The sequence below is a fragment of the Calypte anna genome, unplaced genomic scaffold (genome assembly GCF_003957555.1).
Source record: "Calypte anna isolate BGI_N300 unplaced genomic scaffold, bCalAnn1_v1.p scaffold_82_arrow_ctg1, whole genome shotgun sequence".
NCBI classification, from domain to species: domain Eukaryota; kingdom Metazoa; phylum Chordata; class Aves; order Apodiformes; family Trochilidae; genus Calypte; species Calypte anna.
The window spans coordinates 10,263-27,946 of record NW_022045531.1 but is presented as its reverse complement, the minus strand read 5'-3'; the positions used below and the strand labels follow the sequence as shown (position 1 = coordinate 27,946).

The 17,684-nt window shown below is 39.4% G+C and overlaps 1 protein-coding gene across 1 annotated transcript; it reads right to left on the bottom strand.

Moving 5' to 3' along the window:
* Positions 1-200: 200 nt before the first annotated feature.
* Positions 201-12,847, bottom strand: LOC103534080 (E3 ubiquitin-protein ligase KCMF1). The gene is made up of 4 exons (XM_008499999.1): positions 12,746-12,847; positions 9,616-9,790; positions 2,098-2,377; positions 201-824 (listed from the first exon to the last, which is right to left on the bottom strand). Exons 2-4 carry the CDS (start codon positions 9,755-9,757, stop codon positions 572-574), a joined length of 675 nt encoding a protein of 224 aa, XP_008498221.2. The 5' UTR covers positions 9,758-9,790; positions 12,746-12,847; the 3' UTR covers positions 201-571.
* Positions 12,848-17,684: the final 4,837 nt, after the last annotated feature.

Sequence of the window (17,684 nt, the reverse complement as noted above, 5' to 3'; positions counted from 1 at the left end):
CATTGGTCATGTGTTACTCAAAGGCTACTTCACGGCCACAATCTGCTAGTAAGCATTAATCTTTTTTTTGTCACATTACCTTTGAATAATTGGAAAGCTTTTGGAGTTTTATGTTTTTACTCCTTGTACTTACATTTTTTTAATTGGCAAGGTCACTAAAACTCATGCACACTGCAAAAAAAAAAATAATCATGCAGTAGTTAAGGTAAACCATCCAAGCAATTTTTATTCATTAATAATCATAAATACACACAGCAGCTTCATTAGAGATTTTTCATTTTTTCCCTCTTTAGTTTGAATATGGAATATTAGGAGAGCCTTTTGCACATCAAGCTACAGGATGCAGAGCCTTTTTCTCTGCACTGCAACCTATATTTACTTGCTAAAAGTAAAAATTGGTTAAGTGGAAATGATTATCATATATATCTTTTCTCTCTTCCTTTGAATGTATGCAATGCAACAAGAGTGACAGATCTGAAATTACAATCACCAAAACAAACCCAAGATAGTTGTTGTCCACTTTCATTGGCAAATACAGCACAGAGGACATTGTCTGCAAAGTGGGATGCCATCAAAGAGGAGGCTCATTTCCTTTATTACTCTCTTTCAAATTTAGGTTTTCTAAAGCAACATCTAGAGGCATAATATCTACACAGCCCATAGCACCAAAATCAGCAATCTCTCCCCGTTCATCCTCATCTGAGGAGGAACTTTCTTCCCGCATCAAAGTGGACAGTAGAAGTTCTTGAACAAACAAACTGCGGTCTGCCCGTTCACTTTCCTTTGACTGACGCTCTGCTTCTGACATCTTAGGATCATTCAACCTGCATAGCATCACAGAAAGAGAGAAGACAGGCTTAGTAGTATCATTGACAAAATGGGCTTTCACTAATTGCCTAAAAAGACTGATGCATGCTGAGTAACATCTGAAAGCCATTCCACTGAGAAACAACCTAGGCACTGCTGCACTTCTTTTGATATGTCAGATTTGACAACACCTGGCACTCCTGATACAAGAATACAGAAAGTTGTTCCTAGATGCTTCAAAAAACTTCACAGATGTGGATTCTAAGGCTGAAGGAAAAAAATAGCTATTTCTGAAGTTTCCCTTCAAATAGGGTTTGCTTTAAGTGGTGTCAAAATTCTCTAGCTCTCATTTTGTCCCTAGCAAAACTTCTAAATGCAATCATAACACAAAATATATTACTACACACATAAAGCCAGAGATTCCCAAAGCACAGTACATCATTAACTTCACTTATCAGTGCATGCACCATCACCTAATAGAAGCAAGGAAATAGCTTGCTCCAGTTCTATCCTAGTTTACTAGATCAGTGTCTGAAATTTGCAGATATTTTCATTAAAGTTAATATTTTAAAAAAGTTTTGGATTGAGATAAGTTTTGATAAAAATCAGCATGACATCAATAACTAGTCCTAATCCAGGTTTCTACACACAGAAACTATTAAAATGTTTGTGCTTTTTCTCAACATCTAACTGAAAAACACTCTCTCCCCTTGAAGCCAGAAAATCAATATTCTAAACTTCTTAAAAGGGCTGGAAAGAGAATGTGTAACTCTTCTATATAAGAATGGAATGGATGATTTTTGCAGGTCCCTTCCAACTAAGTTATTCTATTCTATAGAACTCTATGATCTAACTATACTTTCTGAAGCAGATATGTATTCTGCTTATTAATAGCACACACATTATTTGCTTCTTTCATCCAAAATACTTTATATATAAACCTATACTAAACCTTCAGCTTTCATTAAAGATTAATTTCCTATTAAGTAAAACTACCTTTCTAATTCTCTCCCCTGACATGATCAACATGAAAATGTGAAACACATCAGAAGTAGGGCAAACAAGCACCATTTACCAAAGTAATATCCCTTATGTTTCTCTTCAAAACAGGAAGTAATATTTATTCATTACCTAGGAACAAACATCCAGCAGGGTATCACACACTAAAGCATAGTACCTCAATTCCAAACTTCATTAGGGATCTGGCAGTAGTTTCACTAAACTCTATGTCAGTAACAAGATCAAGGAAAACAGAAATGGCAGAAGAGGTAAATCCATAGAACAAGTTACCTCATAAGAAGAAACTGGGAATTCTGTATAGTCTGATGATTGTGTTCTGTGTTAGATGCATTGGTTGCTGCTATAGACTGTGTAAGAGTGGTGGGGATGCTGCTTGTGTTAGTGCGTCTAGTTGCATTGCGTGCAGTCTCCAGTTGTTGTCTTGCTGCTTGTGCATGCTGTCGCTCCAACTGCAGTTGCATCTGCAGCTGCTGTAACTGAGAAGCAGAAGGGCCAGAAGAATTGAGCTGTCCTGCAGAACGTCTCACGCCTGATAACTGAGATAAAAGCTCTGCCAAAAAGAAAGAAGTTTCTACAGTGAAATTTGCTTAAATACCTATCACAGAACAGCATGAATATGCCCTTAATGCCAGCATATAAATTCCTTTGCTTTCTAAAACTTTTCATTAATGAACAAATCATACTGATTTGAAAAGCTTCATGACCTATCCATTACAAGCATCTCATGTTTCAAACTTCACAGGATAAAGAAGATTAAGTCATCTAAAGAACTGTGCATAAAGATGAAAGTCAAATTTTAAAGCTTTTTAAAACAATAAGAGTTAATTTATGGGGAATAACATATAAAGAATATCCTGAACATATAAAGAATATCCTGTGCAACACTTCTCTAAAATTTTATCTTCTAGTCAAAATAGTTATTGACTAAGAAATCACTTCAATTCTAATTTCATTTGGTGGCTTTTTATCCCCCATGCACCTTAAATGCATATTCCAGAGGGAGGCTGTGCTGCAGAAAAGACAAACAATACAGCATAACTTCAGATATTTTTAGAAAATATTCAGTTCAGAAAGGTTTTTCAGATGTAGTATATGTTAAATATTTGACCACAGTAGAGCTTTTTTGGGTGAGACTTTTGACCTCTGATGGAAAAAGAGAAATTCTAATATTAAAAAATTAAAAAAAGAAGTCTAAACTGGATTCCTTTACTCCAAAGTTCAAGATTGTGTCAAATTCTGTCCATGCTAAGCATTTCCCAAAATAAACATCAATATTAAATTATATTAAGTTATTGCTCAGTTTTTATATTCCACACAAAGTTGCAAGCACTATTTTGTTATGTTTGATGCAAAGAGGGCAGAAGTAATAAATTGTTTTGTTCCCCTATTCATCCAGCCCTCATTAAAATGGCAAACTGTTATCACAAGTCATAAAAACATTCCTTCCATCTTACTTTGAAAATATAATCCTTTGAAATTAGGCTTATTTTTTGAAGGGAATAATGCACAGTGCGGTAGCTCTTTGCATCAGAAACATTTGGAATGCCAACAGTAAATGCTTAAGTCACTTTTAATGAGCACAGGTAATTCTATAAAGATTAATTATCAATAATATTTATTTCACTAATTACTGATAACCACCACAAGAAAATAAATAAATCACAGAAGTTACAGTATCACAGAATTGTCATGGCTGGAAAAGACCTCTAAGATCACCACATCCAACTGTCAATACTTCCCCCCCCCAAAAAAAAAAAAAAATCACCATGCCCACTAGAACATGTCCTGAAGTGCCTCTTCTACACAGTTTTAAAATATTTCCAGGGATATTTACATGGGAGAAGAGAATGACACCCACCTCCCTACAACCTCCTTTCAGGTAGTTGAAGAGAGCAATAAGGTCTCCCCTCAGCCTCCTCTTATCCAAATTAAACAATCCCAATTCCCTCAGCCTCTCCTCATAGGACTTGTTCTCCAGACCCTTCACCAGTTTGGTTGCCCTTCTTTGGACTTGCTCCAGCAGCTCAACGTCTTCCTTGTAGTGAGGGGCCCAGAACCGAACACAGTACTTGAGGTGCGGCCTCACCAGTGCTGAGTACAGGGGCACAATCACTTCCTTAGTCCCGCTGGCCATGCTATTCCTTATACAAGCAAAGATGCTGTTGGCCTTCTTGGCCACCTGGGGCACACTGCTGGCTCATATTCAGCTGAGTGTCGACCACCACACCCAGATCCTTCTCTACCTGGAAGATTTCGAGTCACTCTTTCTCAAGCCTGTAGCATTGCCTGAGGTGGATGTATGTTACAGGTCCGTAACAAAAACAAATTCTAACTTCTGGCAGTATGTTCTAATTGTTACCCTAATAGAAAGGAAGATTTATAACACTGGCAGGTAAGACGTGTTTATACTTGCTGTTTTTAAGATCACTTTGAGTACATTTTAGCAGATATTAGAGACTCAGGCTTGGCATGACACTGATACCCAGGGAGGTTGCACTACATTCTCTGAATGCAGAAAACATATTACTTTTACCTATTCCACCCAGCCCCCCTCAAAAAAAAAAAAAAAAAAAAAAAAAAAAAAAAAAGACTAGACTCAAAGCAATACAATTTTATTACACATGTTCCTAAATAGGAAGGCCTTGTTTGTGAGGATGAAATAAACCAAGGAAGCCACTTCATATTCCACTTGGCTAAACTAACATCCACTGTAATGGTAAGAGGAAGTCTTGCACTCCAGGACACAAAAACATCTTCCTTTCTTGCACCAACTTTAGTGCTTTACAGATGCATGACCTAACTTAACTCCCTAGAGATGAAAGAAATATTTTCATCCTCTTTTGATGGAATATTTTTTGTAGCAGGAGTACAGCCAGTAGGCCCTGGGAAGTGATTCTTCCCTTCTATCTGTCACTGGTAAGGCCACATGCGGAGTGATGTGTCCAATTTTAGGCTCCCCAGGACACATGGACATAATAGAGCAAGTCCAGTGGAGGGTCATCAAGATGATTAGGAGGCTGGAACACAGTACATGAAGAAAGAGCAAGAGAACTGAGTTTGCCTGGAAAATATTACTTTGGAAGATATCTTATTGCTGTCTTGTATCTCTCCAATTAGAAGACTAAGCTAGACTCTACTCAGAGGCATACAGCAATAGGACAAAAACCAGACAAGTGAACATTGGAAATCCCAATTACATCCGAAGGATTTTAATTTTTGTATCCCCCCTACTCCCCCCTTTTAAAACATGATTTTAAAATACTAGAACAGGCTGCCCAGAGTGGTTGTAGAATCTCTGTCCTTGAAGGCATTCAAAATTCAACTGAATGAGGCCTTGAGCAACCTGATCTAAACAGATGTCCTTTGAGAAAGGGGTTGTAAATAGACAAGCTGCAGGCCAACTCTAACTGATTTTTTTCTATTATTTTTCTGCAAGTTCAATGAATTAAATCAGCTCACAGAGGGCCTGAAGAGCTTTTTTGTACTGGTGACCCCAGAGTTGGATGCATGCTGGATGCAGGACCTAGCATTTGGCCTTGTTAAACTTCATGAGGTTCCCATGGGCCCACTCCTAAAACCTGTCAAGGTCCCTCTGGATGTCATCACTTCCCTCTAGCAAATCAACTGCACCACTCAGCTTGTTATTGTGTGCAAACTTGCTGAGCATTAACTCAATTCCACTGTCTACATTGTTGATAAAGATATTAAATAGTACTGGTCACAGTAAGGATACTTGAGGGACACCACTTGTTACTGGTTTACACTTGGACAGTAAGCCATTGACTGAAATTCTTTGGATGCAGTCATCCAGCCAGTTCCTTATCCATCTATTAGTATTTCCATCAAATCCATAGCTCTTCAAATTAGAGACAAGAATATTGTGGAGGACCATATCAAAGGCCTTACGGAAGTCCAGGTAGATGATATCCATAGTTTTTCCATTGTCCACACTCGTAGAAAACCACCAAATTAGTCAAGCACAATCTGCCCTTGCTGAATCCATGCTGGCTGTCTTGAATTACCTCCACGTCTTCCATATGCCTTGACATAGCTTCCAGAAGGATCTGTTCCATGATCTTACCTCACAGAAGTGAGGCTGACTGATTGATAGTTCCCAGGGTCCTCTTTGTTACCCTTTTAAAAAACAGGTGTGATGTTTCTGTATTTCCAGTCCCCAGGGACTTTGTCTGACCACCGTGACTTTTCAAATATGATGGAGAATATCTTGGCAAGTACATCAGCAGTTTCCTCAGGACTCTGGGGTCTATCTCATGAGGTCCCATGGACCAGTATACCCTCCGGTTCCTCAGGTCATCTTTAACTGGATCTTCTGCTTTGAGGTTCAGGGGCTTGAGAGATGTGAAAAGATAAGTTTACGTTGAAAACTGAGGCAAAATATTGTGGCTAGTTTGCATGTCTTGGGGGTACATTTTCTTTAATCTTCCTTTTCTGGACAATGTACCTGTAGAAGCCCTTTTTATTATTCTTCACACCCATTGCCAAATTCAGCTCCAAATGCCCCTTAGCTTTCATGGTCCCATTTCTACACCTCCAAGCAGCATCTGTATATTCTTCCCAGGATACATGTCCCTATTTCCACTGCCTATGGATTTCTTTCTTACACTTAAGTTTGACTAGGAGGTCCTTACTGAGACATGATGTACTATCAACCCTGTCACCTTTTAGAGGAACATACCCTTATGTCTTGAGGCTTTTTATAGGTGTTTCCCTGTTGGTTTCTAAAACATCAACAGCCCCTGGCTCTTGTCTGGTGCTCAGAACTCCATCCCCTTCCCCTACTAAGTCTATTTTAGTCTGGCTTGTTGGTGAGGCCCCTCTTGCCTCACAGGCAAATCCCATGAGCTCCCAACAGATCTGGCTTCTCAAAGGTAGATCCATAATCATAGAAGCCAAAACCTTAAGTATGGCACCAGCCACACAGCCGGGCATTCACCTGTACAATTCAGCTCCTCCTTCCTGAATCCCTTACTCTGACTAAGTAATATCTCCAGGGATGAAGCCTCAACTACCTCTCTGCACAATGTGTTCCATTTTTCCACCACCCTCATGGTAAAGAACTTTTTCCTAACATCTGATCTAAATCTATTCTTCTGTAATTTAAAACAATTGCCCCTCATCCTGTCACTACAGGCCCTTGCAAACAGTTCCTCTCCAGCGTTCCTATAGGCTCCCTTCAGATACTGGAAGGTTGCTATTAGGTCTCCCTGAAACCTTCTCTTCTCCTGGCTGAACAACCTCAGCTCCCTCAGCCTGTCTTCATAGGAGAGGTGTTCCAGCCCTCTGATCATTTTCATAGCCCTCCTCTGTACCCGCTCCATCAGGTCCATGTCCTTCCTGTATTGAGGACTCCAAAGCTGGATGCAGTACTCCAGGTGAGGTCTTATCAGAGAGCAAAGTGGCAGAATCACCTCTCTTGATCTGCTGGCCATGCTTCTTTTGATGCAGCTCTGGATGCAATTTGCCTTCTGGGCTGCAAGTGGGCACTGTTGGCTGATGTCCAGCTTTTCATCCAACAGCACCCCCAAGTCCTTTTCTGCAGGGCTGCTTTCTAAAACCTCATCCCCAGCCTGTACTGATAGTGGGAATTGTCCTGACCCAGGTGCAGGACCCTGCACTTGGTCTTGTTGAACCTCATGAGGTTCACCTGGTCCCACGTCTCCAGTTTGTCCAGGTCTTCTGGATGACATCTAGTCCCTCTGGCTTATCAACAGCACCACTCAGCTTGGTGTCATCTGCAAACTTGATGATGGTGCACTTGATCCTGCTGTCTATATCATTGATAAAAATATGAAGTAGTATAGGTCCCAGTATGGACCCCTGAAGGATACCACTTGTCACTGGTCTCCATCTGGACTTTTTAGCTGTAGACCACTACCCTCTGGATATAACCAGACAATTCCTTATCCACTGAACAGTCCACTTATCAAATCCATATCTCTACAACTTTGTGAGTAGGATATTGTGGGGGACTGTGTCAAAGGCCTTGCAGAAGTCCAGATAGATCACATCCATAGGTCGTCCCTTGTCCACTGAAGTAGTTACCCTATCATAGAAAGTCACTAGGTTCATCAGGCAGGATTTACCCTTAGTGAAGGCATGCTGGCTGTCTTAAATCAAGTTCCTGTCCTCCATATGCCTTATCAGACCTTTTAGGAGAATCTGCTCCATGATCTTCTCAGGCACAGGGGTGAGGCTGACAGGTCCACCTTAGTACCCTTTTTAAAAATGGATGCAACTTGTCCCTTCTTCCAGCCACCAGGGACTTCTCCTGACTGCTATGATTTTTCAAATATCATGGAGATATAGTCTCTTTTGATGATTTTAAGTTGTTTCATCGCAGTGTCATTGGACCCTATGTGGAATAGCAGGAGTTGATAGTATGTAGGATTTAACAGGCTCGGCAGCCTCTCAGTGCATTGCAAATGTGAGCTCCTGGTAGGCAGCAAACTTCTCTAGAAAAATTGTAGGGCAAATGGGTGCCTCTCAGTAAGGAGTCTCCATTTACCGATACTTTGTGTGCTTTTCCTGGTAGCACTGGTTCTAATGCAGGTGGATGGGTGGATCAACTTTGCATGATCAGCTTTTCCTGGATCCTGTCAGTTACTCATGTGCTCTTTTTTTCTCCAACTCCAGAGCATCATCTCTGTTATGCAGGGACACTTTAGGGGAAGGTTCTTCCTTCTGCCCTGAGTGGAGACGCAGGTCCAGTCACCTTCATCTTGTGATTTATTTGTGTCAGTCAGCTTGAGGCTGAATTCAGGCTTACCTTTCCCTTGCACAACCTTAAGGCAAGGCTGTTGCTCAGCTCTATATAAAATGCTTATTAAAATACAGTTATTTAATAATTTTAAAAGAGAGTTATAATACCTCCTAAAAATCAGGAAGCCTTTCATCCAAACTGTAATCTGAAAGTAAACTGAACACGTTTTAAATGTCTATTAATAATATTCCAATTGAACCAATTTAATCTTGATGAACTCAAGTACAGTACTTGGTTTATGTTAAAAAATAAAGATTCATCTCTAACACCTCTATGCACATGACAAATTAAAGTTAGATGTATTGAAGTAGATAATGGTGGTTAGAAACACATTTTAAAATATATACATACATATCATATGAGGAGATGCTAAGAGACCTGGGACTCTTCAGCCTGGAAAAGAGAAGGCTCAGGGGGGAGGAATCTTATCATTGTATATAAATATCTGATGGAAGGGAATGAAGGAAAGGGAGTATACAGACTCTCTGTACTGCCCACTGACAGGAGAAGACAATAGGCAAAATTTAAAACAAATGAAATTCATCTGAACAAAAGAAAACACTTTTACTATGAGGGAGATTGCCCAGAGAGGTTATGGAGTCCATCCACAGAGATATTCAAAACCTGACTGGACATGGTCCTAGGAAACCTGTGCTAAGCAGCCCTGCTTGGGAGGGATTAGAGTAGATAATCTCGAAAGGTAATTTCCAACCTCAACCCTTCTTTGATACCACCTGTGGACAAATCAGTCATGGGAATGAGCCCACAAGTCTCTAAATTTAAAAGCATAAGCTAAGAAGAGGTGTTTTTCATTTCTATAGGTTCAATCCCTATAGACAATCCAATTAAGGATACTTTTCATCAGTAAACACCCATCAATTATTACATTGGGAAGCATATATTTTTTTTTCAAAACACAGAAAAACAAGACAACTATTATCATCTTGGATTTTATTTCCAAGTTTATTTAAGGATTCTGAACTAAAATCACTGGTTACAGCTCTTACCAGCTATAGGATCCATGGTCTCTCTATTGCTTGGAGAGTAGGAACTCTGAGAAGTTGAAAGCCCACCAGTGGAACTGCTAGTAAAGTGCATGTTTGATCTACGTGCACGGGGGCCTCCCAAACCCCGGCCTGGGTGAAACATTCTACGTACATGCCGAACGCCGCTAGATTCATCATAACCAAACAGTTAAGAAAAGTCTTTTGCTATGAAGTGTTAAACAGCAAGAACATTTACTAGGTAGAATAATCAGGAAACACAATATTCCTCATTCATAAAACACTGATTCAACTTTATAAATGTAATGCATTCAGACCTGTAGATCTGAATCCAAGGCACCCAGGGATGCTTGCAGCAAATTCAACTTTCCCAAGCTTTTTTATCACATCTAAAAATGTCAGGATGGATTTTCTGCCTTCTGGATCAAAGTTTTCTACTAGGTAATTTAAACTGATGATGCATATTCAGCAGAAAACATTATTCAACAGACATAAGGATTTTAAAATAAAAACTGGGAAAGAAGAGTATTTAAATACTGAAAATAATCTACAAAGTTTTGTTGCCATTCTTACCAAGAGCACACAGTAATTATTGCATTTTTTACTTTTATCCAAGGAATTTCATCCACTCCGGTCTTCAAGGAATTACAGGTACACAGAGAATTCAGCACTTCTGTCACACCCCTTTGCTTCATCTTCCCTCTCTTTATCTATACAAATTCCATTTACTCCATCATAAAACCAAGCCCTTTCACTTTCATTTCCCACATTTCTTAGGAGATGTCTATAACAGCTATGACATGAAATTTGAAAAGCTTTTTCATATGTACTAAGAGACTATTAGCAAATCATTTAAAGATGATCTTTCCCAAGACAGTGTTAACATCTGAGTTCTCCCAAGCCTAGTTAAAAGTTCCTTTTATCTTAAGAAGCACTAGTGCAATTAACTACTAAGCTAGGAAATAATGTACTTGGGCATATCTTATTTTTCCAGTTTCTAAATTAATAGCTTTAGCTCACCTTATCTCAAATTTTCTTATTTTCAAAAATTGCATGTTTATCACTTGTATAAAATTTATTATTTATATCAGACTGGCACCAAATGAACTTATTACACAACGTGTGATTATGGTGTAGAATTCATTTCCTCATGATATCACTGAGTTGAGAAATTTAAGACTGAAAAATAATTAAACTTCCTTTGGAAAGTAAGAATATCCAGCTACTTTAATAAATACTTATAGAGCATAAAACATTTCACTTGCAGGAATTAGGAAGGGATAAAAAAACATCTCTGTTGGGACAGAATATAGTTGTCTAGTAAAGATTGGCTTGTTCCTTCTCTGAATCTGTTGATACCGGTAGTGACATAACATTGTCGCTAATATTTTACTGATTAACTACTGCTCTCATGCAGTTTGGGAAGCTTTCTGAAGCTACATTTGAAAGAAAAATACCCCTGTTGTAGGATTTTTTTAGAAGTAAACTTAGGAAACAAGATAACTATAACATCCTTAATATAAATAATTTTAAAAATTCCAGCCATGGTCTCTTAGAAAAGGATCTTAGTAACTTACTAACTGCATCTTACAAATTGTTTTTAAGATAAACAGCATTATTTGAATAATAGTTAACAGTATACTGATGTCTCACCCAACTACACTGAGGTTAGAAAAGCATTTGGAACTCTTAACTCATTGCAAATATATAGTGAAAACAACCAAACTAGAACCATTTACATGATCCGGACTAAAGTTAAGTTTTAATTAGTAAAACAGTTGAAAATTGTTTATAAAAGGAGCTAGAATTTAAAGAGGTGTGCATAGTCTTCAAGGGTAAATGTGGTATCATGAGGTGGCTATATAGGATTGTTCATGACATGTGCATCCATTTAAAACAGCTTCAAAAATCCTTTTAACTGCTACACAGAAGACAATATCCTTTCCTAAACTGCTAGGAACTGGGCGGGGGGAAATATCTCACCCTTTTTCTTCCTTTTAGTCTTAGTAATAAACATACATTTCCCCGATTAAAAGTTATATGATGATAATGATGTGAGAGGGGAAGGTAAAGCTTCAGAAGCATGAATTCTAATGCAACACTTCATCCACTTCAATAGGAAGTAATTGGGACTTACAATTTAAATGCTAACAAATTTAAATGTAAATACAGATCACAACCAAAATGAAACCTTTTCCTCTAATGTTGATAGCAGTAGATATAATGAAATTGAGTTGTTAGGCCTTTTTTTTTTTCTTTTAAGAAGCCCTGAACAAAAAAAGGCACTATCAAATAACACTAGGAGTGTATTTTTTTTAAATTAGATGAATAATTTATAGAGTTCACTTAATGGGAGTTTTTTGTGATGGCCTGTACTTCCATAGAGTAAGAGTACCTTCTTAAATTATGCTGTAAATATTTGTACAGCAAAACCCAAGGCACATTCTATTCCTAAGTAACATAAAAGAAAATTGTACTTAAAGTGCAAAGAAATTGACAGTTTGAGCTCTTCAGTCACTGAGAGCAGTTATATCACTATAATCGGCAGGTAACTGAACGACAGTCCTAATCCCTAGGAAGAACTCTGATAGCTCTTCAAATTATATCTTAAAGTCAGTAACAGGCTGAAACTACTCACTGAAATATGGTGATAAAACTAATCAAACACTTAAATCACTCAATTTCAAAGTTCAAAGCATTCTCTAACACATTTGCTTTTGGTGAAATTTGTTGCTTTTAGTCTTGCAATTATCTGTAATACATTATTGCATCTGGATTACTGCTTTCCCATACACAAAATGACATCAGAACTGATGAGCAAGAAGGGTAAAAACTGCAGTGCAGAAAGTAACAGATGAGTGTCAAAAACATCTTTAAAAGGCTTTGTTACCAGGAATAAAACAAAAACGCACCCACTTTGTCAAGCTACACCTAAAGCCCATTCACAGTCTGACAGATATAAATATTTATACATATGAAAATTTCAGACATACAGATCCCATATATAACTAAACACAAATTCTAAAAAATAAGCAAAAGTAATGTAGCCACTAGACTAGAGAAGTCAAAACTGGTAATTACAGCAATGATAAGAAATAGTCTATCCCTTTTCCCTCAACTTAAGAAAGGATATTAAATCTCTAGGAGTTCTGTGTTCCAGTGTAAGATGAGCTGCAAAGTCATCTGTGACATGATTAGGATCCCCTCCAGGTAATGCTGCACATATTGGACAAATCTGAAACAACAAAGTGAGAAAAAAAACAAACACAACCAACGTTACACAAAACACATAATTCAGAGTTGATCACTTGACATGGATTATTATACTTTAAATATCACATTCTAATCTTATATTTTAACAGATACAGGTTTAAAACGGCAAATGTGTCCAAATGCAGCTGTTAATTTTAGTAACTTTTAAAGACATTTTCAAATCCTATCTGCAATGTTTTGGCTTTCAAACTTGTCTTTTTATGTCAATTCCGGCACAGGTCTGGTTACACAGGATTACTGCTTGTATGTACCTACATATGGGATTACCAAGTTCATCTCTTTGAATCCTCAAGCAACTTCTCATTCATCTCACCAGAGAAGTGTGGGAAGAAGAATGAAATCAGATGTGAAGAGTCATTAAATATTACCAATGACACCACTCACTAAGGTAACATGAAGGTAGACATTTGGCAAAGAAGAGAAACTTGTTATTCATACCAAGTATTTTGGGAGATGGCATTACAGTTGTTTCTTCCTTGAGCCTAAATCCACATTGTAAAAAAGTATAAGGACATTTAATGCCACAGCAACCCACATTTATTCTTATTTTTTCTCCTAATGACTTTACATCCATCTGAGAAGAGTTCCTTAAAAGTCCTTTGAAACAGCTTTGCAGGCCAGCCTTAAAGTTGGACAGATCACATGTTAATAAGCCAAAAAGAAGACAATTCCTCATAGTATGTTGGGTCTTAACTACTCTTCCAGGGAGATCAACAAGGACTTTGCAACTGATAAGACTGTAATCTAGGGGGGAGATCCTGAACACCAGACTGGGAGAGGTGAAGGAGTCAATAGAACCATACAAACCGATGCAGGAGGAAGAGAAAGCAGGGAGGAACAGAGGAGGAGAGACAGAAAGGGGTATAAAGTGGGCCAGTTGCATGTGAAACAGTCAGTCGGTATGTTTGCCTGGCTGAACCCTGGACCAACCACTGCAGTCTGTCCTGTCTTCTTATATCTTCTTAATTAAATCTTAATCTCTGCATAATCTCACTTTCTAGTGATGTGTATGCATGCTGCAAGGACAAAGTGCCAGCTACTGGAGTAAGTGTGAATGAAATTTGGTGCCAGCTACTGGAGTCAGACTGGGGCTGTAGGTGTGCCTGCGGTGTCAGCTACTGGAACAAGTGAGGGTCCTTACGTCAGTAGAAGTGTATTCAGAATGACTATGTTAAAGGATGATAATTGCTGGCCTGTCAAGGACTGATAGATTGGCTCCACTACAGTGAGAAATCTTGTATGCGTTGTTAGCCATACAGATAAATGAGAAGAGGAGGAATCCCCTCACTGGAAATATTGGAAGTATTGTTAACTTTGCTGCATTGCTTAAGGAGCATGAAGTCACCAGGACAGAGATAAGCCAATCACATTATCATGATAAAAATCACACCCTTAAGTCTCTACTTCATTTTAGCGCTTACCCTATGAATATGCAGAGACTGATCAAGGGCAATAGATAGGTGTGATAAGCATTGTAACTGGATCTCAACTTCTACTGTATAAACATTCTCTGTCCTGTCACTATGGTGTGCTATATTTTTGGCATTAGCCTGATGGCACCCAACTTTGCACAATGTTGTAAGAGAACCTATTTTGGGGACAACAGTTAGAGGGGCTATAGCTCTCTAGACCTAGGATGAATACTACAAACTTTGAGCCTGGAGTGCCAGCTACTAGGGGGCACTGTCAAGAGTCAGCTATTCCAGTCAGAGCAGGGGTACAGGACAAACTTTAAGCTGAACTAACTAATGAATAGGGAGAAACCTCAAGTCTAGGCAGGAGTATGAAGCAGGCAAGGGGCTGTACTGACTGATATACCCAGGGGGTCTTGCAAATGTAGAGTGCCTGTGGGATGAGTGCTTAAGTGCAGGTGTGTTTCACAGTGAGCATCAAGCTGGCATAGCTGAAAAGCAGGAGACCTGTGAAGCAGGTAAGAGTGCATGGGATCCGGGGAGGGGTACTGGACAGACAAAGGGGGCCAAGCCAGTACTCAAGGGATCACAATAAATGTGTGCACTTGTGGATCTATAGAGTATCATGTGTGTACCTTCATTATTGTCCTTCTAGCTCTACCAACTAAAGAGGAAGAAGGAGACAAAGCATCTGACACTGGCACAACATCCTTGTCTCTAAATTGTAGAGATATGTTCTTATGAGATGGACAACTTGGGTGGATGAGGAATTATATAGATGGTTGCACTCAAAGAAATGTTGTCAACAGCTTGATGCCTAAGGGGAAAACAGTGACAAGTGGTGTTCCCCAGGGGTCAGTATTTTGACTGGTGCTGTTTAACATGTTTGTCACTGACATGGATGGTGGAATTCAGTGTGCGTGCCGAAAAAGACAGGTCAGCATGATCAATGGAAGGGGATGCTTTCTGAGCTTATCTTGATATGAATGTTTGTAGCCAAAGAAGATGGGTATCACCAATAACAGAGAACTCACCAGACAAGTATGTAGACAATAATATCAGTGTACTTGGGAGATAAGATAAATTTGCATTTTTGATGTGTAAAAGAAGCCCTGTCTTAAGAGAAAGGTGTGCTTGATTTGTGTGAGTCCACTGAGAACCCAGCTTTGTGCAAAGTTTGCAATAAACAATGTCTCCTTCCTAAAGGATAGTCTCTTTGCATTTTGGGAGCTAACTTAAAATGGTAACAGTTTTCTGGTGACCCAGATAGGACACCTGATTCAGACTGAACGTTGACTCCCTGCATGCCACCAGAGGGGAGCTCTCACTGATTGGGCTCGAGTGCAAACTGGAGGATTTTTCTGGGGACTCCTCTAGTGATCTCCCCACTGAAGAGTAAGCAGCGGACCAAAGCACTTTAGCGATGTTGCAATCAAGTAATTTGGTTTGTCTGGTTTAGGATTTTGGAAATCTCATATGTTTGTACAGTGACTAACAGAATATGGGGAGTCTGATGAGAGTGCTATTCTTGATAGCTTTAGTAATTTGCCAATTGTTAAAAGTCTCCTTGCTTCACTTGTGTCTGTTATCATCTCTTTGATTCACTTGTGTCTTGTATTTACATTATTAAAATGGATATTGTATCCTCAGCAGGAGATGACATTACCATATGTTCACAATTAGGATGTATTCTATGAAACTGGAATAAGTTTGAAGGAGACTGGAAAAAAAATGATTATGAATTGTAATGAATAAGGGCCACTTTATACCCTAAAAGATGGGAAAAAACACAGCCACAGTTTGGAACTATTATTCATAAAAATACTATATTGCAGTTAATGTTGTTTCATAATGTGAGATTCCACTTGTGTGATCCCACTCATTAGAATTTTCTTTGCTTCAAAAGACTATTTTAAAAGTGAATAAAGGTGGCTGGAGCACAGCTAGGAATGGCACCTCGAAGGAGAGAACAACTGATTACTGGATGGAGACACCCCACCCCCCCCCCCCCTACTTCCTGAGGATGTGGAAATTGACCACCTGGGAGGGGGACATTCCTGAGGGCCAGCCTTCAATGCTGCAACTAGCTGGATGGAAATCCCCTCCAGGAAAGCCTGCCTTCAATGGACCTGACTAGGGTGGGGAGAACACCTTGACGATGAGAATTCAGGGGCATAAAAGGCAGCCCCATTCTTTGGTTGAGGTGGTCGTCCTGCACCAACCCACCACCATCTTCATTGGGCCCTGTCCAGGATTGAAATGCTATCTTGAACAAGAAACTCGCCAGACTCCTGGACCCCTGGTGGTGACTCTCTCTCTCTCATTCATCATTTCCCACCTTCTTTTATCTCTCCCACTTCTCTCTCTCTCTCTCCCTCTCTTTTCTTGTATCTTCTCCTTTTCCTCTGTCTCTTGTATCTTCCTCTTTTCCTCTTTTGCCTGGCAACATATTCCCCATACCTTCACGGAGTTCTGTCATTTTGCTTGTGTCAATTGTAAAATAAAAGTTTATGCTTGCACCCGACCCTTACTGGTTGGACTTTTTTCTCGTGGATAAAAAAAAAAAAAAAATTTAATGTTACTACGAACCATAACAGAAACATGAAGAAAACTGCCATGAGGCACAAATGTGGATGGCCCTAGAAGTAAATGTAAGATGTTAAAAGGAAACATAACTTATGAAATACGCAGAAAGGAGGGAATGGAATGAAGCGGGAAGAGCCCTTCTTGCTCCTAGGGCTGATCCTGAGGCCTCGGGGCTTAGCCCATTCCTGGACGATGTCCTAGGGCTGTTCCTGGGGCTCTGGGATCTACCCCTTCTTGCCTGCTCCTGGGGCTCCTCGAGCTGTGGGCTTCTCCATGCTCACTGAAGAGTGAGAGCTCTCTCTGTGGGTGTCAGCTGCTCTCTTATTGGCCCCCTGTTCCTGCACATGCTCAGGAGGGAGGCCAGACACAGGTGAACCCACACCCACTCATCAATAACTCAGGGCACCTGGTCCTGTCTCACTACATTTCCCCCCCCCCTTTTTTTTTTTTTTTTTTTTTTACACAGACATTTACATAGACATTTACATATTTACATAGCACGATTTTTTATACACAAGAATACACTTACAGGATTTTTCTTCGGGCCCCGCAGGACACTCAGCTAAGAGCATCAAGGGGGCGCCGAGGGGCAGTACAAAACACACTTATACAGGATTTAGACATAGACATACAGGATTTTTACAGGATTTTTCTTCGGGCCCCGCGGGACACTCAATTAAGAGCATCGAGGAGGCGCCGAGAGGTTAGAGGATTTTTACACAAAAATATAACTTACAAGATTTAAACATATAACTTACATATAACATATAACTTATTTTACATATATTTTTAGGGAGAATT